Source organism: Heterodontus francisci, chromosome 12, assembly GCF_036365525.1.
Source record: "Heterodontus francisci isolate sHetFra1 chromosome 12, sHetFra1.hap1, whole genome shotgun sequence".
In the NCBI taxonomy this organism is placed as follows: Eukaryota; Metazoa; Chordata; class Chondrichthyes; order Heterodontiformes; family Heterodontidae; genus Heterodontus; species Heterodontus francisci.
Window position 1 is genome coordinate 65,128,506 of NC_090382.1, and position 27,470 is coordinate 65,155,975.

The 27,470-nt window shown below is 41.4% G+C and overlaps 1 protein-coding gene across 7 annotated transcripts in view; it reads left to right on the forward strand.

The window, feature by feature from the left end:
- LOC137375609 (CXXC-type zinc finger protein 5-like) overlaps positions 1–26,792 on the forward strand; it is a 42,867-nt gene extending 16,075 nt beyond the window's left edge. For all 7 annotated transcript variants that reach the window (XM_068042986.1, XM_068042983.1, XM_068042984.1 and 4 more), the window contains 2 exons: positions 1,842–2,815; positions 24,014–26,792. In XM_068042986.1, coding sequence (XP_067899087.1) covers positions 2,024–2,815; positions 24,014–24,058 — 837 coding nt within the window. In that variant the 5' untranslated portion in view covers positions 1,842–2,023 and the 3' untranslated portion in view covers positions 24,059–26,792. The remainder of the gene's footprint in view (positions 1–1,841; positions 2,816–24,013) is intronic.
- The last annotated feature ends 678 nt before the right edge of the window (positions 26,793–27,470 follow it).

The following is a 27,470-nucleotide window of genomic DNA, read 5'->3' on the forward strand; positions in this document are numbered from 1 at the left end:
CTGGTAGTTTACTGTTGAGCTGGTTTTGAACCCTTTAGTGGATTGCTTGGATGATTAATGTAAATTTTCTGCTTAACTACTTCTTGATTAACTCATCCTGAAACTTTACTAAGACTCAGCTATTGAGTCAGTTATTTCATCCAGACTGTTCTAGTTTCAATACCTTGTTCCTGGTATAAACACAACAGAAGATTCTTCCAGAGAAACTTGAAAAAGACTCCTAACTCAAACATAACAAGTGATCTGAATTCAAGGAATGTGACACTCATTTTGCTACTCAAATCATGTGATACTGAAGCTAAAATAAAGCTTGAGACAATCTTTGTGGATTTAGAGAAAGCAGTTCTCTGGGTGCTTTGAAAGCCAACAGTTGACAAAACAAAGAGCATGAAATTCAGTTCAGCAGGGCCACAGAATGGGCAGCCCATTACACACGATGTCCCATTTTGCTTTCTATTGAAGTGAAATCAGACTGGTTGTATAATAGGCAGGCTAACTATTACCACCTGTGGTGTACCTCAGGTGTACCTCCTGCCAAGGTTGAATTTCACCTCCAAAGTTTATTATTCTCTTTTTCTGTATGAAAGTTTGGGGACTTCCGCACCCACAAAATCCAATGAGATTTTTGTTTTAGGTGGTAATGGGAGGGTGGTATCACCCAGTCAGAAATTAAGCATGCACATCAGCTATCTTTTGTGAAGGATATAATTTCCTCCAGTTTCTGCTGTGGTCAGTGGGCCATACAGGAAGGCAAATGACCTGCTCCTCGGCCTCCAGCAATCTATTTGTGAACCTGCTGCTGGATGTTCAAAAAAAAAACGATCCAAGATTAGTTTTCAGTCTCTTCTAATGCCACATGTTGTGGGGAGAAAACAGGCTACTGCCCTGTGATTCCCATAGCAACATGGCTGAAATTGAAAACTCATGAGGAATCAAAGTGCATCCCCACTCCCGCCACCCCCCCCCCACCCAATTCTGTAAATCCATATATTGGTGATCTCAGATACTATATACTTATGCCATCTGCATTTAAGCAAAACACATAGTGACAACAATTTATTAGTTCCTCAGCAGTGGCGCAGTGGGTAGCACCGCAGCCTCACAGCTCCAGCGACCCGGGTTCAATTCTGGGTACTGCCTGTGTGGAGTTTGCAAGTTCTCCCTGTGTCTGCGTGGGTTTCCTCCGGGTGCTCCGGTTTCCTCCCACATGCCAAAGACTTGCAGGTTGATAGGTAAATTGGCCATTAGCAATTCCCCCTAGTATAGGTAGGTGGTAGGGAAATATAGGGACAGGTGGGGATGTGGTAGGAATATGGAATTAGTGTAGGATTAGTATAAATGGGTGGTTGATGGTCGGCACAGACTCGGTGGGCCGAAGGGCCTGTTTCAGTGCTGTATCTCTAAAACTAAAATAGTTGATATGTTCTTTTGAAATGCTACAGTAACTACTTTTGAGGTAACAATCTGAGATAAGTAGTTGAGTATCTTCACAGAAATTAATTTATGTATTTTTTTGAGTTGATAATTCAGTTCTTACTACATTTACAGTTACTTTTCTAAACTAATTTTATGTAGTTTCTGGCCAATTTAGGAAAGTATAAATGCTTACATAAATATGTCAGAATTTCAGGAATTCTTTATTTATAGGATATTAACATGCCATCAATATCAGCTATGAATGCTCTCTTTACAATTCATTGCAAAATTGTGATATGTTTAGAAAGCTACCTTTCTGATGTACTGTTTTATCACACCATTAGCACAATACACTGGTAAAGTAATTAACATTTCCTATAAAAGTAAGGCCTAGGATAACTATTTCTTATTTCCTTTATTTAAAGAGCCTCCTGGTCCCCTGGGGTAACTGCAAAAGGTGCCAAACAGAAGGTACACAGAGGTTTTCAGATCAACTGTTGAGTTAGCCAAGATTTACAACAGTTTTCCAGTTCAAGTTGGTAACAGAGAGCTGCTACACATAGATTCTTCACAATTTTGATTTACAAAATACACTACGGAATCTTTAATGATGTCAAATGCCAGCAAACTTACTGAGCAACAAATCACTCAGACCACAGATCCATCGGAAAAGGATAATCCTAAGGATGATGAACTTACTGCTGAATTAGAAAAAAAGAGCAGAAGTGGTATAATAAATGAGCCAATAAGCAAAGTTCTAAAGAAACCTCGTTCGTCAACACGCTTTTCTACATTTGGCAGTACCAGCTCAATGAATGGGCAATTGCAGAATGGAAGTATCTTAGTATATGGAAAAGAATCAACAGTTGTTCAAAACAGTACTACCTCAAAGCATAAAAGAGTCTCTCACATGCTAGACAAATCTGACAGGTCACTGGAAAGCTCATCAGAAGTACAGAATGAAGTACACATTCCTTCTTCAGATCTTCAAAAGCAGGTGGAACCTGAGCATATTTTCCTCTCCAGTGAGCGAGAAGCTGGCATTTCTGACATGGAAGTGGTATCTGCTGCTGAAGCAATAAGCAGTCCTGTTGATTTACCCTTCATGAGTGGCATTCCATTGAATCCAGGTGTTTTTATTATGACTCCTGCTGGGATATTCATGGCAGATAGTGCACTTCAAATGGCCGGTCTGGTAGAATATCCATTGCAGAATGACCTTGCTTCAGCCATTCATTCTGGAAAAAAGAAGAGAAAGAGATGTGGCATGTGTGAGCCCTGCAGAAGAAGATTAAATTGTGAGGAATGCAGTAGCTGTAGAAATCGCAAAACTGGCCACCAAATTTGCAAACTGCGAAAATGTGAGGAACTTAAAAAAAAACCAACAGCAGCATTGGAGGTAAGGGGTAAATCTATAAAGGTTTCATTCAAATTATTTTTTCTTCAAAGTGAGGAAAAGCAGAGTAAAACAATTTCAGCATGCATCCATTTATGAGGAGAAATAATTTTAATATTATGAAGTGCTTTTTAATAGTTATGCTTGAACGCTTTTGCAATCCTTAGTGCATAGGGGTTGTGTGAGTATAGTTGGCAATTATATCATTATAGTACAGTATATCCCTTTTAGGAGCACAAGTTCTGCTTAAGAGAAACTTCATCCTTTCACGTATTTGTGCAAAAGAAAAGCTGTTCTGTTTCTAGAATTTCTTTTCAGCTACTATAAAATCACCTTGTATCCTTGAGAGCTGCAGTCTGGACTATTAATTAACAATTATTAATCCACAGTCACACAAGATATAAAATACTTGTGGATGTTGTAAATAGCTATTCTTTAAAAGTTGAGTGCACATTATGTCATTTTACTTCAACACCACCTATTGGCTTGTTACTATGTTTTAAAGATTTATTTATTTGGAAATGTGTAACTAAAGACCAATTTGGCTTGTGGAAAGTGTTACTTCTATAAGTAACAATGGAAAAATGTAACTCTAAGAATAGAAGTATATTGGAGAATTGCACTTGCTATTAAGAAAATTCATTATATACACACACAAGAGTGATCTTAAAAAATTCTTATCAGTCCCTGTCTTCCGGACTTGCAGCCAAGTCTTATTGCACAGGTTTCTGTACCCTTCCCTTTTTGTCATTCAAGTTTCTGTTTCACTTTCCAACTGCATATTTGGTTTGTATCTTCTGCTGAAACGTTCTTATTTGGATTCAAATCACAAGCAAGGTAATTTTAACTTTGGGCGATAACAAGTGATATGGGAACATCTGCTCTTTATATATCTGTCCAGATTGAAGTCAATGGAATTGAAAATTGGAAGAGATGTATAATGGGCGGCTATTCCAATAGCGTCCATTTTACACTATTGCTCAAAGTCATCTGGTTCAATAATGTCCTTTTAGGAAAGGAATTTTGCCATCCTTACCTGGTCTTGCCTATATGTGACTCCAGCCCCCTGACACTACAGTAGATTCTTAACTGCCCTCTGGAATGGCAGAGCAAGCCACTCAGTTGTACAAAACTACCAATAAAAGCATAAGAATAAAATGGGACAGATCCCTCACCTTTGACCTAGGCATCTGATTCAGATATGACAAAGACACATTCAGCCCAATCAACTCTACAAAGTCTTCCTCAGTAATATCTGGGGACTTGTGCCAAAATTGGGAGAGCTGTCCCACAGATGAGTCAAGCAACAGCCTGACAGACAACAGCAGACATTTAAGGAGATATTTCATAACTTTCAACAAAGATATATTCTATTGAGAAAGAAAGACTCTATGAGAAGGATGTACCATCCATGGCTAACTAAGGAAGTTAAGGATGGTATCAAATTGAAAGAAAAGGTGTACAATGCTATAAAGCTTAGTGGTAGGCCAGAAAATTGGGAAAACTTTAGAAACCAGCAGAGGATGACTTAAAAAAAGAGGGAGAAATTAGAGTATGAGAGTAAACTAGCAAGAAATATAATAACAGACAGGAACAGCGTCTACAAATATATAAAAAGGAAGAGCGTAGCTGTTGGTTTCTTAGAGGATGAGACTTGGGAATTAATAATGGGAAACAAAGGAAATGGAACAAGTATTTTGTATCTGTCTTCATAGTAGAAGAAACAAAAAGCAACCCAACAATAGTCGAAAATCAAGAGGCAAAAGGGAAGGAGGAAATTAAAACAATCACGATCACTAGAGAAAAAGTACTAGGAAAAGTAATGGGATTAAAGGCTGGCAAGTCCCCTGGACCTGATGGCCTGCATTCTAAGGCCTTAAAAGAAGTGGCTGCAGAGATAGTGGATGCATTGGTTGTAATCTTCCAAAATTCCCTAGTTTCTGGAAAGGTCCCAGCGGATTAGAAAACCGCAATTGTAACACCTCTATTCAAGAAAGGAGGGAGACAGACTATAGGCCAGTTAGCCTCACATCTGTCATTGGGAAAATGTTAGAATTCCTTATTAAGGAAGTAGTAACCAGTTATTTAGAAAATGATAATACAATCAGGCAGAGTCAACAGGGTCTTATGCAAGGGAAATCGTGTTTGACAAGTTTATTGGCGTTCTTTGAGGATGTAACAAACAGGGTGGATAAAGGGGAACCAGTAGATGTAGTGTATTTGGATTTCCAAAAGGCATTCGATAAGGTGCCACATGAAAGGTTACTACAGAAGATAAGAGCTCATGGTGTTGGGGGTAATATATTAGCATGGATAGAGGATTGGCTAACTAACAGGAAACAAGGAATCGGGATAAATGGGGTTTTCTCAGGTTGGCAAACTAACTAGTGAAGTGTCACAGGGATCAGTGCTGGGGCCTCAACTACTTACAATCCATATTAATAACTTAGATGAAGGGACCAAGTGTATTGTAGCCAAATTTGCAGGCGATACAAAGATGAGGAGGATGCAAAGTGTCTACAAAGAGATATAGATCAGTTAAGTGAGTGGGCAAAAATTTGGCAGATTGAGTACAATGTGGAAAAATGTGAGGTTGTCCACTTTGGTGGGAAGAATAGAAAAGCAGAATATTATTTAAATGGAGAGAGACTGCAGAATGCTGTGGTACAGAGGGATCTGGGTGTCCTTGTACATGAATCACAAAAAGTTAGCATGCAGTTACAGCAAGTAATTAGGAAGGCAAATGGAATGTTGGCATTCATTGCGAGGGGGATGGTGTATAAAAGTAGGGAAGTCTTGCTACAACTATATAGGGTATTGGTGAGACCACACCTAGAGTACTGCATACAATTTTGGTCTCTTTACTTAAAGAGGGATATACTTGCATTGGAAGCAGTTCAGAGAAGGTTCACTAGGCTGATTCCTGGGATGAAGGGGTTATCTTACGAGGAAAGGTTGAGCAAGTTGGGCCTGTACTCATCGGAGTTTAGAAGAATGAGAGGTGATCTTATTGAAACATGTAAGATTCTGAGGGGCTTGACAGGGTAGATGCTGAGAGGATGTTTCCTCTCATGGGAGAATCTAGAACTGGGGGCACAGATTCAAAGTAAGGAATTTCCCATTTAAGATAGAGTGAAAGAATGATTTACAACACCGAAGGAGGCCATTTGGCCCATCAAGTCCAGGCCACAGAGTTATGCAGTCAGTCCCACTCCCCAGCTCGATCCCTGTAGCTCTGCAAGTCTATTTCTTGAAAGTAGCAATCCAACTTCGTCTTGAAGTCATTGATTATAGGAAGCAGGTTCTAGGTCATTACCACCCGCTGAGTAAAAAAGCGCTTCCTCATATTTCCCCAGCATTTTTTGCCCAAAACTTTCGATCTGTGTCCGCTAGTCCTTGTACTATTTGTTAATGGGAATAGTTTTTCCTTGTCTAACTTGTCTAAGCCTGTCATAATCTTGTACACTTTTATTAAATCTCCATCTATTCATGCTTAGAATTTTCCATATAACTTGATAAATATTTTTGTAATAGAAGATGTATTTTATTTATGGTGCAACCCTAAATACTTCCTAAACTAAATCTCAATTGGCCAGTGTAAATGATGAGGAGGAATTTCTTCTCTGAGGGTCATTGGAATTCTCTTCTCCAGAAAGCAATGAAGGCTGGGTCATTGAATATATTCAAGGCTGAGTTAGACAGATTTTTGATCTAGAGGGAGTCAAGGGTTATTGGTGGTTGTAGGCAGGATAGTGGAGTTAAGACCACAATCAGTTCAGCCATGATCTCATTGAAGGGCAGAGCTAGCTCGAGGGTCGCATGGTAAACTCCTGCTCCTACTTCTTATGATGTTATGAAAATACAGTGGATGCTGGAAATCTGAAATAAGAGAAAATGCTGGAAATACTCCAGTCAGGCAGCATCTGTGGAGAAAGAAACAGAGCTAATGAGCTGAATTTTTTGGAGGAGGCCGAAGTCTCACCACTGGGGCTGAAAGTGAGAGCCGACCTGGCTCCGGCTGGTGGCAGGATCCTTGGGTGGCATTTTCCGGCGCTTGCCAATTAACAGGCCATCACTAGTGCCGCCATCCAATTGAGGATGGTGACCCACCCCCTAGAGCTGCCGGCCCAATCAGAGGATAGGCAGCTCAGCAGCGCCACCACCAGCGGTGGCCGCTGCTGAGGCTGCAGTTCGACGGAGAGGGTGAATCAGTGCTGAGGCGCCCTTGAAGACGGATAAGTTCTCCTTGGAAATCAGGGCCAGGGTGATCACAGGGTGGGCAGGTGGGGTTTGTGTTGCACTGGCAATATGTTAGGCACGGGGGCAGCCATTGCCACTGGGGGGCCTCTCTATGGGCCATGGAGCACCCATCAAGGAGGGCACCACCCCACCTTCCTCACCCTATGGAACCTGCTGGGAGGTCACCAGAGTTGCTGTTGATGTGGTCAAAATGCCTTCAGGGGCAGGAAGTGATCCTTAATTGGGCCCTTAAGTGGCTCAATGAGGTGCCCACTACTGGCAATATGCCAGGGCGGTGGGAAGACATTGGGCTCCCCTTCTGACACCTTCCCCCGCAATATTGCCAGCCCACCCACCTCCCAGCCCATCTCCAAAGAGCTGGGAAAATACAGCCCAATGTCCCAAGTCTATGACCTTTCGTCAAAGGTTCTGACAAAAGGTCATAGACCTCAAACATTAACTTCCTGTTTCTCTTTCCACAGATGCTGATTGACCTGCTGTACAACAGCCTGGCATAGTCATACTGAAAGAATAATATCTTTCAGCTAACGCCCCCGACTCCTCCATCATCATCTCTGGGTATATCCTGTCTCACCGGCAGGACAGACTCACCAGAAGTGGTGGCAGAGTGATATGCAAGAGTGAGGGTATGGCCCTGGGTGTCCCCAACTTTGACTCCAGACCTCATGAAGTCTCATGATATCAGGTCAAACATGGACAAGGAAACCTGCTGATTACCATCTACTGCTGTCTCTCACCTGATGAATCAGTACTCTTCCATGTTGACCACCACTTGGAAGAAGCACTGAAGGTAGCAAGGGTACAGAATGTACTCTAGGTGTGAGTTTTCAATGTCAATCATTTTGAGTGGCTCGGTAGCACCACTACTGACCGGGCTGGCTGAGTCCTGAAGGGCATAATCACAAGACTGGGCCTGCGGCAGTTAGTGAGAGAACCAACAAGAGGAAATAAATCTACTTGACCTCGTCCTCACCAATCTACCTGTCGCAGATGCGTCTATCCATAACAGTATTGGTAGGAATAACCACCACACAATATGTGTGGAGACAAAGCCCCATTTTCACACTGAGGACACCCTGGATCGTGTTGTGTGGCACTACCACTGTGCTAAATAGAATAGATTCAGAACAGATCTGGTAGCTCAAAACTGGACATCCATGAGGCACAGCAGAATTGTATTCCACCACAATCTGTATCCTCATGGCTCGGCAAATCCCTTTCTCGACCATTACCATCAAGCTAGGGGACCAACTGTCATTTAATGAGTGTAGAAGAGCATGCCGGGAGCAGCACCTGGTGCACCTAAAGATAAGATGTCAACCTGGTGAAACTGCCATGCAGGACTACATGCATGCTGAACAGTGGAAGCAGCATTTTATAAACAGAGCTAAGCGATACCATAACCAACCAATTAGATCAAAACTATGTGGTCCTGCCACATCCAGTCGTGAATGGTAGTGAATAATTAAACAACTTACTGGAAGAGGAGGAGGCTCCATGAATATCACCATCCTCAATGATGGCGGAGTGCAACACATGAGTGCAAAAGACAAAGCTGAAGGGTTTGCAACCATCTTCAGTCAGAAGTGCAGAGTGGATGATCCAACTCAGCCTTCTTCTGAGGTTCCCATCATTATCAAAACCAGTTTGAACCAATTCAATTCACTCCACGTGATAGCAAGAAACAGCTGAGTGCACTGGCTACAGCAAAGACTATTGGCCTTGAAAACATTCTGGCTGTAGTACTTAATACTTGAGCTCCAGAACTAGCCATGCCTCGAGCCAAGCTGTTCTAGTACAGCTACAACACTACCTGATGACAAAATGGAAAATTGCCATCTATGTCCTGTCCACAAAAAGCAATCCAATCCAACCAATTGCCACCCCATCAGCCTACTCAATCATCAACAAAGTGCTGGAAGAGGTCATCGACAGTGTTATGAAGTGGCACTTATTCCCCAATAACCTGCTGACTGATGCTCAGTTTGGTTTTGGCCAAGATCACCTGGCTCCAGAACTCATTACAGCCTTAGTCCAAACATGGACAAAAGAGCTGAATTCCAGGGGTGAGATGAGAGTGACTGCCCTTGATATCAAGGCAGCATTTGACCAAGTGTGACATTCAAGACGTCCTAGTAAAATTGAAGTCAGTGGGAATCGGGGGAAAACTGTCCACCGACTGGAGTCATACCTAAGATGATTGTGGTTATTGGAGACATATCATCTCAGCCCCAGGACATTGCAGCAGGAGTTCTTCAGGGTAGTGTCCTAGGCCCAACCATCTTCAGCTTCTTCATCAATGACTGTCCCTCTATCATAAGGTCAGATGTGTTCACTGATGATAGCACAGTATTCAGTTCCTTCGCAATTCCTCAGATACTGAAGCAGTCTATGTCCATATGCAGCAAGACCTGGACAACATTCAGGCTTCGGCTGATAAATGGCAAGTAACATTCATGCCACACAAGTGCCAGGCAATGACCATCTTCAATAAAAGAGAGTTAAACCACCTCCCCTTAACCTTCAATGGCATTTCCATTGTCAAATTCCCTACTATCAATATCCTAGATATCACCATCAACCAGAAACTTAACTGGACCAACCACAGGCAGGTAGTGCAGGAGACTCCTGAGTGCATCTCACTCTCCAACTGGTATTCAGTTCTGAATACTGAGGAAAGTGATGGTTCATGTGGGGAGTGCAGCCACAGCCAGGGCCATGGCACCATGACTGGCTCAGCTGCACTGGGGTGCACAAAAAAGACTGGAAGAGCAATAGCGATAAGACATTCGATAGGGGAATAGACAGGCATTTCTGTGGCCTCAGATGTGAATCCAGGATGGTGTGTTGCCTCCCTGGTGCCAGCGTCAAGGATGTCACTTAACAGCGAGCACCTCAAGTGGGGAAGGTGAACAGCCAGCGGTCATGGCCAACATTGGTAGCAACGACGTAGGTAGGAACAGGGATGTGGTCCTGCAGTCAGTATTTAGGGAGCTAGGTAAGAAATTAGCAAGCAGGACCTCAAATGTAGTATTCTCCAGGTTACTCACAGTACCACTTGCAAGTGAGTATAGAAATGGGAGCATAGAGCAGATGAATTTATGGCTAGAAAGATGGTGCAGGAGGGAGGGCTTTAGATTCCTGGGACCAGTTCTGGAGAAGATGGGACCTGTACAGGCTGGATAGGTTGCACCTGAACAGAGATAGGACGGGTTACACCTGAACAGAGATAGGACAATTTCCTTGCAGGACGATTTGCTACGGCTATTGGGGAGGGTTTAAACTAACTTGGCAGGGGTGGGGGAACCAGGAGATAATACAAGAGAGGAACGCAAAGGTGCATAGAGAATTGGGAGAGATGGATATCACTAGGGTAGGAAATAATAAAGTATTAGGTGGGGTCAGTGTAAGAGGGAAAGTAATAAAGACTAAATTAGGGTTACTGTGCATGTGTGTGAGTGTGGCAAACAAGGTTGGTGAGCTGCAGGCACAGATAGCCAAGTGGAAGTATGATGTTGTGGCGATAACGGAGACCTGGCTCAAAGAGGGGGAGGAGTGGCAGTTTTGATTAAGGAGAACATTGCAGTGCTGGAGAGATAGGATGTCCTAGAGGGGTCAAGGACAGAATTTATTTAGCTGGAGCTGAGGAACAAAAAAGGTGCAATTACATTGTTCAGTGTAGTATGTAAGCCACCAACTAACGGGAAAGATGTAGAGGAACAAATTAGCAAGAAAATTACAGAGAGGTGCAAGTATTATAGAGTGGTTATAATGGGGGACTTTATTCAAATATAGACTGGGATAGTAGTAGTGTAAAGGACAGAGACAGGCAAAAGTTCCGACAGTGTGTTCAGGAAAATATTCTACACCAGTATGTTTCCAGTCCAATGAGAAAGGAGGCACTGCTAGACCTGGTTATTGAGAATGAGGTGGGCCAAGTGGATTAAGTGTCAGTAGGGGAACATTTAGGGGACAGTGATCATTGTATCATAAGGTTTAAGTTAGCTATGGAAAAGGGCAAGAAACAATCCAGAGTAAGAATAATGAACCGGGGGAAACCCAACTTCAATGGGTTAAGAATGGATCTGACTCATTGAGTCAAACGTTGGCAGGCGAAATGGTAACTGAACAATGGGCTATCTTTAAAGAAGAGATAGTTTGGGCACAGTCAAGGTATATTCCCATGAAGGGGAAAGGTAGGGCAAACAAATACAGAGCTCCCTGGATGACAAAAAAGATAGAGATAAAGATGAAGAAGAAAAAGTGCGCTTATGAGAGATTTCAGCTATATAATAAAACCAAGAACCAGACAGAATATAGAAGGTTCAGAGGGGAAATGAGAAAGCAAATAAGAGAAGCAAAGAAAGAATATGAAAAGAGACTGGCAGCGAATATAAAAGGGAATCCAAAAGTCATCTATGGGCATATTAATAGTAAAAGTGTGGTGAAAGGAGGAGTGGGCCAAATAGGGACCAAAAAGGGGATTTATACTTGGAGGCAGGGGGCATGGCTGAGGTATTAAATGAATATTTTGCATCTGTTTTTACCAAGGAAGAAGATGCTGTGCAGGTCATGGTGAAAGAGAAGGTAATTCAGACACTTGAAGGGTTTAAAATCGTATTGAATAGGCTGTCTGTACTTGAAGTTGATAAGGCACCAGGACCGGATGAGATGTATCCAAGGATACTGAAGGAAGTGAGAGTGGAAATTGCGGAGGCATTGGCCATAGTTTTCCAGTCTTCCCTAGATTCAGGGATGGTGCCAGAAGAGTGTGGAATTGCAAATGTTACACCCTTGTTCAAAAAAGGGTGTAAAGCTATGCCTAGCAACTACAGGGTCATAGAGTATAAAAGCAAGGAAATTATGCTAAACTTGTATAGAACACTGGTTCAGCTTCAACTGGAGTATTGTGCCCAGTTCTGGGCGCCACACTTTTGGAAAGATGTGAAGGCTTTGGAGAGAATGCAAAAAAGGTTCACAAGGTTGGTTCCAGGGATAAGGAACTTCAGTTATGTGAATAGATTGGAGAAGTTGGGACTGTTTTCTTTGGAGAAGAGAAGGTTGAGAGGAGATTTGGTACAGGTATTCAAAATCATGAGGGGGATAGATAGGGAAAAACTGTTCCTTGATGGCGGGATCGAGAACATGAGGGCACAGATTTAAGGTAATGGGCAAAAGAAGCAATAGTGACATGAGGAAAAGTTTTTTCACGCGGCACATGGTTGGGATCTGGAATGCACTGACAGCGTGGTGGAGGCAAGTTCAATCGAGGCATTCAAAAGGGAGTTGGATTGTTATCTGAAAAGAAAGAATGTGGATGGCTACAGGGAGAAGGCCGGGGAGTGGCGCTAGGTAACTTGTTCTTTCAGAGAGACGGTGCAGACAAGATGGGCCAAATGGCCTCCTTCAGTGCTGTAACAATTCTGTGATTTTGTGACATAAATACTGTGGTTATAAGAGCAGGTCAGAGGCTGAGAATTCTGCCACAAGTAACTCACCTCATCACTCCTCAAAGCCTGTCCACCATCAACAAGGCACAAATCAAGAGTGATGAAATGCTGTCCACTTGCCTGGATGAGTGCAGCTCCAACAACACTCAAGAAGCTTGACACTATCCACAACAAAGCAGCCTATTTGATCAGAACCCCATCCACCATCTTAATCCTTCACTCCCTCCACCACTGGCGCATCATGTCTGCAGTGTTTATCATGTACAAGATGCAGTACAGCAATTTTCCATGGCTTCTTTGGCGGTACCTCCCAAACCCACGACCTCTACTATCTAGAAGGATAAGGGCAACAGACACGTCGGAACACCACCGCCTGCAAATTTACCTCGACGTTGCACACCATCCTGACTTGGAATTATATCGTCGTTCCTTCACATCGCTGGATCAAAATTCTGGAACTCCCTGCCTAACAGCACTGTGGGAGTACCTTCACCACACAGGCTACAGTGGTTTCAAAAGGGCAAATAGGGATGGGCAATAAATCCTGGCCTTGCCAGCGACGCCCATGACCATGATTGAATAAAAAATATTATTGCCCCCAAGGAATGATAATATGCAGTGACAAAAGTAGTCTCCTGGATCATGAAATAAAAACAGAAAGTGCTGGAAATACTCAGCAGGTCAGGTAGCATTGTGGAGAGGGAAGCAGAGTTAATATTTCAGGTCTGTGACCTTTCATCAGAACTGTTCTGATGTTTCTGTTTTTATTTCTGTTTCACTTTCTGTTTTTACTTCCGATTTCCAGCATCTGCAGTATTTTGCTTCTATTCTCCTGGATCATGATCCTGGAATAGGTAGGAACAAAGACTGAATGAGATGCCTCAGGCAGTGGATTCCAGACGCTGCATGATAAAGTTTTTCCTCATGTCGCTATTGCTTCTTTTGCCCATTACCTTAAATCTGTGCCTTCTTGTTCTCGTAATGCATTATAAATTATATTCAATCTTTGTAGATGTTATAGCACAATTTTAGTGGCATAGTTTTTGGAGTAAGGTAATTTTACTAAAGATATAAAGCAGATGATATACTGAATTATGCTAGTGCTGTGTGGTTACAGTGGCACAACACAGTGATGTGGTAACATGCGGACAAGGATTCCTTGTGATTCTCCCACTTAGTTCCTTATCTCAGTAGGCTACCAGAAGAGATATCAAATGTAGCAGAATTTTCAGAAAGGAAAAAAATCGAGTGGGAATCAAGCCGCATTAGTAGTAAAGGTGTGCAGATTGATTTTGTGCCCATGCATTCAATCGACATACAAGTAATGTAATGTGACAAATCAGAGTGTAAAGAAAATCTGTAGATGTTTTTATGTTTACTGTTATGAACAGGAATCTTGCTCCATAATACTGTTTTGGATTGTGAGTAAAATTCTACAACATTGTCTTATTTTATATGAAGTTGAGGGAAATTGTTTATAATTTGCACTAATGTTTCTATTGACTGCAATTAAGCAATTATATCTAGGGGTAAAGTTTCTGTTTCAGCAATCAATGCAAGTTGCACCCAAAATTCTGCTAGTTGGGAAGTATTTTTTTCCTCGAGTCTCCACTCAAACTTATTTGCATATCACCAAATATAAAATCTTTCATGAACCAGTGCAATCAGGCAGCATTCAGTATTTTAAAAAAAAATTACTTTAAAAATACTCCTTGATATATTTAATAGTGGTAACATGGTGTAGGTTGACTTAATATGTGTTAATCACAAATAATCATTATCATTTTAATCAGAATGTCTAGTCACCACTTCTGAGTAACCCATTTTTAAATAACTGAGAATGATTTAAAAATAAAGCTAGACAGAACTATTTGCTAGTTAGAATGGTATACAGTAAGTTGTCAAGAAAACCCGATATGCCAAATGAGAAATATTAATTTCATCAGTCAGAAACTTACGTTGAATTTTTAATGGAAAAAATCCAACAGTAACTTTAAAGAAAAATCTAGCAGCCAAGATTGCCACTGCAATTTATATCTGAAATACCAGGAGATTGAATTGGAGACAAAAGTCAAACAAGAAGCCCAGCCAGGACAATGACTTTCTGTAAGTGATTGAATTGCCTAAAATGGTTTCATTCACATGGCAGTCAAGGCAATCCTCACGTATTGACTTTGAAACAGTAAGCCCCCTCCAAGTGTAAATTGGCATCCTGGGGCACATGGAACCTTGAATTTCATTAGAAGATTCCAGAAAACTTGAAGCAACTATGTGACTGAGTGAGCAGCAGCAGAGGAGGCTGCTGCTTCCCTCTCTCTCTCTCTGTCTCTCCTGAAAACATCAACTTTGAAAACCATCTGCGACTGGGGGACCCTCCAAGCCGACAGACTGCTACAGCCAGCAACCGGGGGAGAGAGCCAACTACAATTCTGCCTTCAGGAAAACCCTGAGCAAAGCAAGCCAGCCAAAGTGCACCTATACCAGCGAGGACATCAAGAATACAGCTTCAGCAGAGGACTACCGGATCATCCGCTTCACAGACTGTGTATTTCATTTCCATTTATTCTGGACTTCAATCCAACCACCAAATCTATTTTCCTTCTGTAATCTATTTGTGTCTGTGTGATTCTCATGTAAATGTGTGTGTGAATATGTAGCGTATTTTTTAGTATTTTTAAATCGGAGGTTAGAATGTTAAGTGTAATAACCTTACCTCTTATTTAAACTCAAGAAAACCTGTTCGATTGGTTCTTTCACGATCACAGTAAAGGAAAAAGGTAAAACACTCATGGAGATGGTAAGCATAACTACTGTTCAAAAAGTATTACAACCTGGTGAGAAAGGGGTCTAGGGTTCCCTCTCTGCCTTCACCTGGTCATACCGTAACAGGGTTTAATTTTAAACACACTGTTTTTTTTAGCTCCCCCCTTAGTGAATCCTTGTTCACTAACTTCCAATTATAAGACAAAGAAACTAACCAAACAGGTTTTCTTAGGTTTAAAGAAAAAAGGTTGAACTTTATTAGACTTAAACTCTAATTCGGTGAATGCCGACAGATACGCGACGTGCCCACACTAGCATGTATACGCAATACACACATGCAGATAGAGACAGAAAAGAAGCAGAAGAAATACAGTGGAAAAGTTTGAGGCAATATCTGAAGATGGTTTTGGTTACTGTTCTTCGAGCTCGCTGTAAAGTCCTTGATTGTAGATAGGTCTTGCTTTTTGTTAGGCCCAATATTCTTCTTAAACTTTGTTCGATGTAGGAGACTTTTCTGTCTTGAAGTTCATGTATCCTCAGTGGGTCCAGAAGCTTGTAAGGAGATGGGAGCAGACAGGAGAGATCTTCTCACTCCAGGAGCAAACAGTCTTTCTTCAGTTCAAAAACTCTGTGGCTAGTTCAAAAACCCTGGACCAGCCAGTTAGTCATGTGACCAGCTGGTTTAACCAGTCCTGGCTTTTGTGGATTGTATCACCTTAGCAGTCTCTGGAATGCTCTTCCTTACACCTTCAATGTCTGGTGATCAAAATCCATTGTGGGTTGAATGTGTCAGGGAATGAACCTTTTGTCTCAACAAGCACAGCTTGTTAGTATGCAAATGTTTTTCAGCTAAGTGTCTGGCAGCCCTTGTAACAGGCCTTCTCTTTTTCCCAGCAAGTTTAAAATCAAGATTCATATGACAAAATTAATATGCCTCATTCTTATCAGGTGGGGGCCTGCATGACAAAAGGAATAAACCCTGTTGTGGTCAAATAAGAGGAAGAGCAAGAGGGGGTGTGACTGTGATCCTCTTCCCATTTGGCCGTAACAAAGTAGTTAGTTTCTTAGCTAAAAAAATTATATTCAGAAGATTTTAAGAGGTACTTATTAGTATCCTTGCACTCAGAATCAGTTTAATTTTAAGAGCCTCCTCGAAGACTGGCAAAACTAGCAATGATGATTGATTCAGTCTAAAAGGTTGGCCAGTTTTGTGGGCAGGACCGGCTTCTAATACAATGTTTTTTACACCAGCGCAAAAGATCCCAGAAACTTGATTTGCACCGAACATAATTTGTGCTTGAATTCACATCATCTCTTGCACTGTTTTGGTTAATTTTGGGTGAATTATGCTGAAATAAACACTGCAACCTAGCAGAAATTCCAGGCCCTGATTAGAGATGGTGGGAATTTAGTGGGAGCCATGGACTGACATAAAAATCTGGATGAACATGGCATAATTAGAATTAAAATTAAAGACGAAGGGTTTAAAAGATTATTTTGTAATCGTTATATTGGATGCTATGGTAAATTTAAATAAACATTAATTGAAAATTTATACTTATTAATTTCCATGACAATATTTGATTTAAGAAAAGGTGCTGACTAGTTATATAAAGTCATTGGTACATCCTATAATGTGTACTTCATGCAGTTGTCCTGCAGATTCCCCACCTGCCAAGAATGAGGCATATTAATTTTGTCACATGAACATTGATTTTAAACTGTTGCTGGAGCAAGGAAATGACTTGTTAAACAGATTAGCTGTGACTGGAAAAAACATTTGCATACTAGCAGACAGTGCTTGGACGGACAAAGGGGCTAGTCCCTCCTCCAATTTAACCCACAATGGACTTTGAGCACCAGGTATTGTATGTAAGAAAAGACATTCCAGGGTCGGCTAAGGCAAGAGAATCCACAACAGACATGGTCAGACCAGCTAGTCACATGACTAACCTGCTTGGCAATCTGGGTTTTTCTGAATTTTACGAAGAGTTTGAACTGAGATTAGATTAGATTAGATTAGCGATACAGCACTGAAACAGGCCCTTCGGCCCACCGAGTCTGTGCCGAACATCAACCACCCATTTATACTAATCCTACACTAACCCCATATTCCTACCAAACATCCCCACCTGTCCCTATATTTCCCTACCACCTACCTACACTAGTGACAATTTATAATGGCCAATTTACCTATCAACCTGCAAGTCTTTTGGCTTGTGGGAGGAAACCGGAGCACCCGGAGGAAACCCACGCAAACACAGGGAGAACTGGCAAACTCCACACAGGCAGTACCCGGAGAGGGAATCCTAGACCCCTTTCTCACCTGGTCCTAACAGTGCATTCTTAAATTATGATTCATAATTGAGCATTTCCCTATTTCATACTCAAGTATTATGGTACTTGTAATATGGTCGTAAAAAGGGTTAATAATTGTTACCAAACCTTGTACCATTGAACCCAGACTAGTAGGCATGTTAAGGAACTATGAAACTTGGTTGTTGTAAAGTATGTTATTGAAAATAAAGCAGTTGTCGTGTGAAGCGACTGAATTTTATCAATGACATATTTTCAAATCTTTCACGATACTGGTCTGCACTAATAAAGGATTTGATGTTCTTAATGTCTAATTGTCTAAAATTAAAATTGTATTGCATATTCTTAAAATAAGTTCAGTTTCACAAAACAGACCTCTCTAATTTTACCTCCTCATTAACTATAAAGGGGCAGAATTCTGGCCTTGATAAGTTTATTTCTAAATGTCTTCATTTTGGTAGTTTTGTGAAGCATTTTCTTGAGGTCCATCTTCCCTTAATGTTAAAAACAACACTGTCAGGCTCCGCCAGTCGCTCAGCAAGTCCCTGAGGCAAAGAAATGGGAAACAATTCTCAGTCTGTGCTGAGTCAGCTGATCTCAGGAGTGTGCTACAGATAACTGCAGCACCCTTGGGTTTCTTTTTTGGGCCTCCTTATCTCGAGAGACAATGGATACGCGCCTGGAGGTGGTCAGTGGTTTGTGAAGCAGCGCCTGGAGTGGCTATAAAGGCCAATTCTGGAGTGACAGGCTCTTCCACAGGTGCTGCAGAGAAATTTGTTTGTTGGGGCTGTTGCACAGTTGGCTCTCCCCTTGCGCCTCTGTCTTTTTTCCTGCCAACTACTAAGTCTCTTCGACTCGCCACAATTTAGCCCTGTCTTTATGGCTGCCCGCCAGCTCTGGCGAATGCTGGCAACTGACTCCCACGACTTGTGATCAATGTCACACGATTTCATGTCGCGTTTGCAGACTTCTTTATAACGGAGACATGGACGGCCGGTGGGTCTGATACCAGTGGCGAGCTCGCTGTACAATGTGTCTTTGGGGATCCTGCCATCTTCCATGCGGCTCACATGGCCAAGCCATCTCAAGCGCCGCTGACTCAGTAGTGTGTATAAGCTGGGGATGTTGGCCGCTTCAAGGACTTCTGTGTTGGAGATATAGTCCTGCCACCTGATGCCAAGTATTCTCCGAAGGCAGCGAAGATGGAATGAATTGAGACGTCGCTCTTGGCTGGCATACGTTGTCCAGGCCTCGCTGCCGTAGAGCAAGGTACTGAGGACACAGGCCTGATACACTCGGACTTTTGTGTTCCGTGTCAGTGCGCCATTTTCCCACACTCTCTTGGCCAGTCTGAACATAGCAGTGGAAGCCTTACCCATGCGCTTGTTGATTTCTGCATCTAGAGACAGGTTACTGGTGATAGTTGAGCCTAGGTAGGTGAACTCTTGAACCACTTCCAGAGCGTGGTCGCCAATATTGATGGATGGAGCATTTCTGACATCCTGCCCCATGATGTTCGTTTTCTTGAGGCTGATGGTTAGGCCAAATTCATTGCAGGCAGACGCAAACCTGTCGATGAGACTCTGCAGGCATTCTTCAGTGTGAGATGTTAAAGCAGCATCGTCAGCAAAGAGGAGTTCTCTGATGAGGACTTTCTGTACTTTGGACTTCGCTCTTAGACGGGCAAGGTTGAACAACCTGCCCCCTGATCTTGTGTGGAGGAAAATTCCTTCTTCAGAGGATTTGAACGCATGTGAAAGCAGCAGGGAGAAGAAAATCCCAAAAAGTGTGGGTGCGAGAACACAGCCCTGTTTCACACCACTCAGGATAGGAAAGGGCTCTGATGAGGAGCCACCATGTTGAATTGTGCCTTTCATATTGTCATGGAATGAGGTGATGATACTTAGTAGCTTTGGTGGACATCCGATCTTTTCTAGTAGTCTGAAGAGACCACGTCTGCTGACGAGGTCAAAGGCTTTGGTGAGATCAATGAAAGCAATGTAGAGGGGCATCTGTTGTTCACGGCATTTCTCCTGTATCTGACGAAGGGAGAACAGCATGTCAATAGTCGATCTCTCTGCACGAAAGCCACACTGTGCCTCAGGGTAGACGCGCTCGGCCAGCTTCTGGAGCCTGTTCAGAGCGACTCGAGCAAAGACTTTCCCCACTATGCTGAGCAGGGAGATTCCACGGTAGTTGTTGCAGTCACCGCGGTCACCTTTGTTTTTATAGAGGGTGATGATGTTGGCATCGCGCATGTCCTGGGGTACTGCTCCCTCGTCCCAGCACAGGCATAGCAGTTCATGTAGTGCTGAGAGTATAGCAGGCTTGGCACTCTTGATTATTTCAGGGGTAATGCTGTCCTTCCCAGGGGCTTTTCCGCTGGCTAGGGAATCAATGGCATCACTGAGTTCCGATTTGGTTGGCTGTATGTCCAGCTCATCCATGACTGGTAGAGGCTGGGCTGCATTGAGGGCAGTCTCAGTGACACCATTCTCCCTGGAGTACAGTTCTAGGTAGTGCTCAACCCAGCGGTCCATCTGTTTGCGTTGGTCAGTGATTATGTCCCCCGATTTAGATTTGAGGGGGGCGATCTTCTTGATGGTTGGCCCAAGAGCTCTCTTCATGCCATCATACATTCCTCTGATGTTTCCGGTGTCTGAGGCCAGCTGAATATGACTGCATAGGTGTTGCCAGTAGTCGTTTGCGCAACGCCTAGCTGTTCTTTGTGCAGTACTTCTGGCTGCTTTAAGTGCTGCGGATGTTAAATCGCTGGGGGCTTTCTTGTAGTTCAAAAGTGCAATGCGCTTAGCGGCTATGACAGGTTCCAGCTCTTCATTATGAGATTGAAACCAGTCTGCATTTCTCTTCGCACTTTTGCCGTAGGTGGTCAAAGCTGACTCATAGATGGCGTCTCTGATGTGGGCCCACTTGGTCTCAGCATCCCCTGTGGGAGTGTTTTGAAGGGCTGTTACAAGTGAATTTAGAAATTTTTGTAACAGCTGTGGGTGAGAAATTCTGCTCGTGTTGATGCGCGGGTGGCCCTTCTGCTTGGAATGATGCAACTTCTTTGGTCTGAGTCTAACCTTGCTGCACACCAGGGAGTGGTCGGTGTCGCAGTCCGCACTGTGGAAGCTGCGTGTGATTTGAACACTGTTTAAGGCGGCTCGCCTTGTGACAATGAGGTCTAGCTGGTGCCAACGACGTGATCTTGGGTGCCTCCATGAAACCTGGTGACAGGGTTTAGTGTGAAAGAACGAGTTGGTGATGCAGAGGTTATGATAGGTACACAACTCAAGCAGTCTCTGCCCGTTCTCATTCATCCTTCCAACGCCATAGCGCCCAAGGCAGGAGGGCCATGAGTCATGGTCGGCCCCAACCCTCTCTAATTTTACCTCCTCATTAACTATAAAGGGGCAGAATTCTGGCCTTGATAAGTTTATTTCTAAATGTCTTCATTTTGGTAGTTTTGTGAAGCATTTTCTTGAGGTCCATCTTCCCTTAATGTTAAAAACAACACTGTCAGGCTCCGCCAGTCGCTCAGCAAGTCCCTGAGGCAAAGAAATGGGAAACAATTCTCAGTCTGTGCTGAGTCAGCTGATCTCAGGAGTGTGCTACAGATAACTGCAGCACCCTTGGGTTAGAGATGGGAAATCAAACCTCTGTTGCGATTGCATGTGGGTGGATATTAAATGAGGTCAAGATCAGGCTTAGCTTTAGTACTTGTCATGATTGAATAGTCCATCAGCGCTTACTGTTGAAGCTCATGCAGAAATAATGGCCATTTCGACAAGGGCAAAGCAATCTGTACCTGTGGAACCCTAAGGAGTCACCTCTTTCAAGGAGTGGAGGAGGGAAATTGGCAAGAAAAATATTTTTTTTTAAACTTCATTTTTTAGGCAAACTTGAGCAGTGCCTGCCTGCAGGCATCTTTAGCTCTCCTGAAATTTGTTGTGATTTGAAACTTTTACTTTTGATATTAAGCTCATGCTAAAATGAAATTATGTTATATTACATTACATTAAAGGAGTGGTGCTGTCATGGCAAAGCACCTTTTCAGTGGTGTGACACAATCAGTGCCACAACAACATTATTGCATTGTTAATTGCATCTTTACTATCTTAAACTGCAATTGGAAAGAAAGTTTATGCAGCAATAAGTAAACATCAGATACATTGAGAGCTTTTCCTTGTGACTGACTTTGCAATGAAGGGCTGAATGGCCCACTCCTGCTCCTATTTCTTAAGTTCTTATGTTTGAATAGTATTTTCACAGGCTGTTCCAGGAATGAGCAGTGTCTGAAAATGGTGACGCTAGCCCTTTAATAGGGAGAGAGAATAATTTCTAAGCAAGCTCTAGCATGGTCAGCTGCTTCCTTTATAGTAAGGATATTGCAGCTTGAATTAATTATACAATAACTTTATAACACATTGGATCTAGTTCACTATAATGGACACTTAGTTGTATGAGGACACAACATTTCTACAAATGAATATAACATTCTAGACAAAACTCAAATACAATCTAATTTTAGAGAGTCCATTTCATTCTTCTGCTTACCGATAATCTGGGCTCAGATCTCTGAACCAATTCATCATCCACAAAGAGGGAGAAATAGGCCAATCTATTTTAACAGAGTTTACAGATGACTATTGATATCCATTACTCTGCTGTTATCTAAAGACCAAACTTGTCTACTTAGGGCAATTGAAGGCCAGACTGCCAAAGTTCTGGCTGTGTCCTTGACCGAAGTGATATCAGTATCACACAGTGATCTGCAACACAGTGCTTTAACATTTTTAATGGTATATTTAGATAAACTTTACTGATTAGGAACAATTTAGCACTGGAATTTAGTGCCCATCACAGAAGATAAATGCCTTCACCTATGTAGCATTTGTATCCTATGAGGCATCACCTTGACAGGTTATCTCCTGGATAAGTACAATTCTGTTGCTACGTAACTACCACTCAAGTGTGGGGAACACCTCATTAGAAGAAAAGAAGTGGATTACTTATTGTCCTCCTGCCTTTACATTTAAATAAAGGTCTGTTAAGCATTTGTTCACTACTCCTGGGTGAATTTAAGATTGAGCGTTATCGCTATGGTTTAGAAGAATCTTTGATATATTAATTCTTCAGGACTGCGATAAATAACTAATTCACTTGTTGAACACTAAGACTACAATAACAAGGATTATTATTGGTGAAATTACTACTGTTGAAACTATGTGTATGCAAATCTGATTTTTTTTTAAAGTTACAGCTGCTCTAACTGTGTGGTACTGTGCTGAGGTAGCCATTCTACTGTGTTTAGGTTGACATTTCTGGGATAAGGACAGGTAAATTTGCATGGATTTTTGCGTGTTTGAACAATGATCTCAGATTCAAGTTTGTATGTGTAGTTATTAGCTCGGGGATTGGGGTGGGGGGTGGTGGCAGCAGGTGGCGGGCTCAACTGTGATACCTTCATAAACTAAATAAGCTCTTGCATGCAGAATCATCACTTTGACGAGGTGGTGCAGGGCTCCCACCTTCTATGGAAAGGCACACCTCTCCCTGATATGAATCACAGCTTCCTGAGAGGAAAGAGAAGGGGAGAAGATTGTAAGGAAGATTGGAAGGTTCAAAATAGTATAGGCTGTTGTCACAGCATTTTCTTGGTGGTAACCAGGAGTGGTGTCATACAACTCCATTTTTACCACCAATCGTAAATTATTTCTTCCACTTCAATCGCTGGAGTTTGGAAAGAAGGAATATTTATCGATAAAGGGAGACTTAGTGAAAAGACTGATCCACTATCTGGTTTCCCAGTCTGGGGACATTAGTAGCAGCCAAATAGAAGCTGACCTTCTCTGTCCAACTGTTGAACAAGTAGGCACTCTAAGTCATTGTAGCTATAATTGGACTGGAGGCCAGTTGGACATTGTATAGCATATTTAATATAGATTTTTTTTTAAAGTTATCAACAACCCAAAAAAGAATACACTTGACCAATGGGCAGGATTAGTACCTGTTCTATTTTCTGGTGGAGGCCAAAGAAAGTGATCGGTGCAGTCTGTCAGACATTGGAATGTAAGTGCAAATTGTGTTGCAAAGGGGAAATCCAGATATTTGCTGGTAGCAGATTTGTGACTGGAAATTTTGATGATTATTGTTGCTGCTCATTCAGGAATATGTGCATCCTATGTACTAATTTGTTTTTTTTGTTGTAAAATTTGAGTGGTTATTCAGAGAAATAGCATAGTCACCCTGGTCTAGTCTAGACAATCAAGTTTAGTTTTGTTAAAACCTCTTGTCCTTAAGGTATTTCATGTAACAGGATTTCACGTTGCATGCAGATTGTTAACAGTTACTGCTGATTATTTCTTATATTTGGTAATTATTTCCTTTTTCTTTTTTCTGTTTTCAGAAGGTGATTCTTCCTTCAGGAGCAGCATTTCGATGGTTCCAATAGATGTGAGCACGCAATTCCCAGAGTTGTGTCATTAAGTGCAATGTGTCTGCTTGCTTGTATTGTCTCAGGCAAACATTGTCGGCTGAAGTAAATGGACGCACCCTGTGTTTTCTTAGAACCAAAACTCTCTTTCTGCAACTTTCATTCCAATTTTTATGGAGGTGAATTTTATGTTGTAAGAATGAATATCTTTAGTCATTGTACAATGTGTCAGTGCTATTACAACTAATCTGTAAAATGCAGTACCAAGACAAAATGGGCAGAGTATGGACAATCAGATTTTATTTGTGTTTGATGTTGATGTCTGTTGCATATAGTGGAAGATGCTAGGAGTGTTTAGAAAGTTAATTTTACAGATATCTTTTAAGACTAGTTGACTGAACACACTGTTCTAGACATAGCACAATGGTTAAATTACATGCCTTTTCCAATCTACCTTTATTCTATATTTTAATGCATATTTCCCCAGCAGTCATTGGGTTGATCATTGTATCATGGCACCTCTTGACATTGTAGTCTTGGACACTTAAGTAGACACTAGAATATAATTTTCATAATTTTGTTTATAAACATTTTTGTAAATTGCTGAAATAACATCACTTCTGTGGTGGTCATTAAGCCACTGGTTTTCATGTAAAATCACCAGCTTCACACCTATTGCATGGTGCATTTTGTAATGATTTGGCTGTTTTGGCTGTTTTGTGTAGACAATTAGTGTTTTTTTGTGTATCAAATTTCAATTTGCAGCTCATAACCTTGCATGTGGCACTTGACATCCCTTATGATGAACAGACAGAATTCTGGAAATGCTTTTTCGAGAGGTTAGCTTTTCATGATCTAGCAAACTTTATGTTGCTTCTGGTGTAAAGATACACTTAACACAATTGTTCTAACTGCCTGCGAAGAAAATCAGTGCCCCAGCAATACCTAGACTGGAATCCCTTGTTTGTGAAATCTTTCAAACCTCATGCCTGTTGGATCACAAAAGCATGTCATTTTTGGAACACAGCATATTACAGAAATGGTTTAAAGGTGGCCAAGGGATTAAGGTGCTATACTTGGAAATAAAAGGACTTTTTCCAGCAAGCAAGTATTTTTCCTGCCACATAAATTGTACTTTGTTGATCAAAATAGAGAATGGTATTTATGTTTATACAACTTGTGTGGAAAGGAGCACAGTGTTTTATTTTTGAGACAGGACTACAGTACTTTGAAACAAATGATGCACACATTGGCTGTAATCAATAGTAGCTACTTAAATGCACCTCACCAAATTGAGCACTGAATGTATTACCATTCCTGTCCACATAGAAATGCAAAATAAAAACAGACACAAAAAATAATTTAAAGTAAAATATATGGTTTAAGCTGCCTTCACGCTGCAAGTGTAGCATCCTTGTGGCCTGACTTGAGCTTCATTCCAAGGTCCAGTTTACAGTGTAAATCCAGTCCAACCTGACTCCAGAACAAAGTGAAACATCTTTGAATTGGGTAGTCTCACATTGCTTCCATTTGACACCACATGGAGAGTAAATTCAGTGCAGTGGATCCCCTGGGTGTTTTGTAAATCTACTTAACCTCAATTAAAATGTTTAAAGAGAGTTCTCCCCTCCCTGCTTTCTTGACATTCAAGCTAATTGTTATGGGGAGAGCTCTGGGCATATGTCTATTCAGACATATCCAGTTCTCTGTTATACAGGACAGTTGAAGTTCCAGCCAGGCAGATGCCAAGCAGTGTAAACAGGAAGTGTGAATAACTGTGCATGATGTAAACACACCCTTGATTGCATGCAGTTGTGCATGTTAAGAATTACAGAGCCAAAATTCCTTTTTGGAAAAGCATTGATCTGAGTAAATATCTTCTGTCTGAAACACAGGAGATGAAGATTCTCTTGGAAGATAGCACAAAACGAACGATAGCAAATACTTTGGAACCAAAAATCAGGTGGAGTGTAAGACAGGCTGCTGATTTGCCATCGTCTGTTTTGTGCTCCTCCCAAGAAAAATTGCATCCCCCCCAAGAAAAATTGCATCCCCAGGGAATCCAAATGGATGACATCAGTTGCCTTTGGTATGTTTAAAGCAAAAACAGGTCTCTGATAGGCATTACAAATGACTGCTAAGCTGAACTGGTGAAAATTAGTTCTGACAAGAGCCAGGGTGTAGAAACAATTAACCTATGATGATTCCAATACTGTTGCTGTGCCATTCTCCAAAATAGATACTAAGTTTTTTTTTATTATACTTTTTGAATAATATTAGACATCAAAATATGATGAAATGTATTTGTTTCCCAGAAAAAAAAAAGTTTTATAGTCCTCATAAGATAAGCAAGAGAAAAAAGATTCTAAGAATTTACATGTTTTTCAATGATTCATTGGAATCAATATTGCTTCAGGGTGAATCATATGACAATGTGCAAGAATCTAGTTATTTAGACAGGATTCATGCTACTTTGAAATAATCACTATTTTAGAGCCCTTGACTATTTTGTCTCAGCTTGAGCACTGATTTTTTTTTCTATGTTGATTCTAAAAATGCCTTCCAGATATTGTAAGAGATAGCAATGCAAATGATTTGCAAAGAAACACACAAAATATATTGATAGTTTTTTTTCTAGTTATGTAATTCATTTCAGTGTTGTAAACTGGTCTTAAGATTTGTTTGGTATATTTAAAGCAAAAACAGCAAAAGAAAATGGAACAAATTATATGCATCAGCAATATGGTGTCTCGTCTGTAGCGATTCTGTATACAAATAAAATAAGTACTGTAAAATTTAGTAAGTTTCTCATTTTTGATCATTTTAGCTTTTATATTGGTTTAACTTCAATGCTTAAAGTACATGAATGGAATATTATGAGTTGTACCAAGCCAACTACTGACAATAAAAACAATCAATCAGTGAGTTCAGTACAAACTGCTATGTCTGAAAATGCCTGCTATTTTCTGTCTGGCAGTGATTATGTTAGGGTTGTTACAGCTCTGGGGAGCAACATTACCAGGGTGATGGGGACTGAGATGTTTGTTCCTACAGTTACACTCTCCTGAGGCAAAAAATATTATTTGCAGTTCTGTAAATGTCTATGTTAAAACCTTTAAGCGCTGATTGATTAAATATCCTTTTGCAAATTTGTAATAAGGGCTTCTACTATACAACGGTTAAGGCAATATATTTATTGTCATTTTCTTACTCAACGAAAATAACTTTATTCTGTGGTGGGTAAAGGTGAATAACATAATTGCCACACTCCTGAACAGAGGTTATACAGTTCAGTGAACTTGAAATATTTGATTATAATAAAAACAATATACACAATGCTCTTCTGACTTCTCTCGAACTGTAATTTCACTGGGGGTAATTTTAACACCCCTACAACAAGAAGGAGAGGGTTGGAGGAGATTAACTTGGG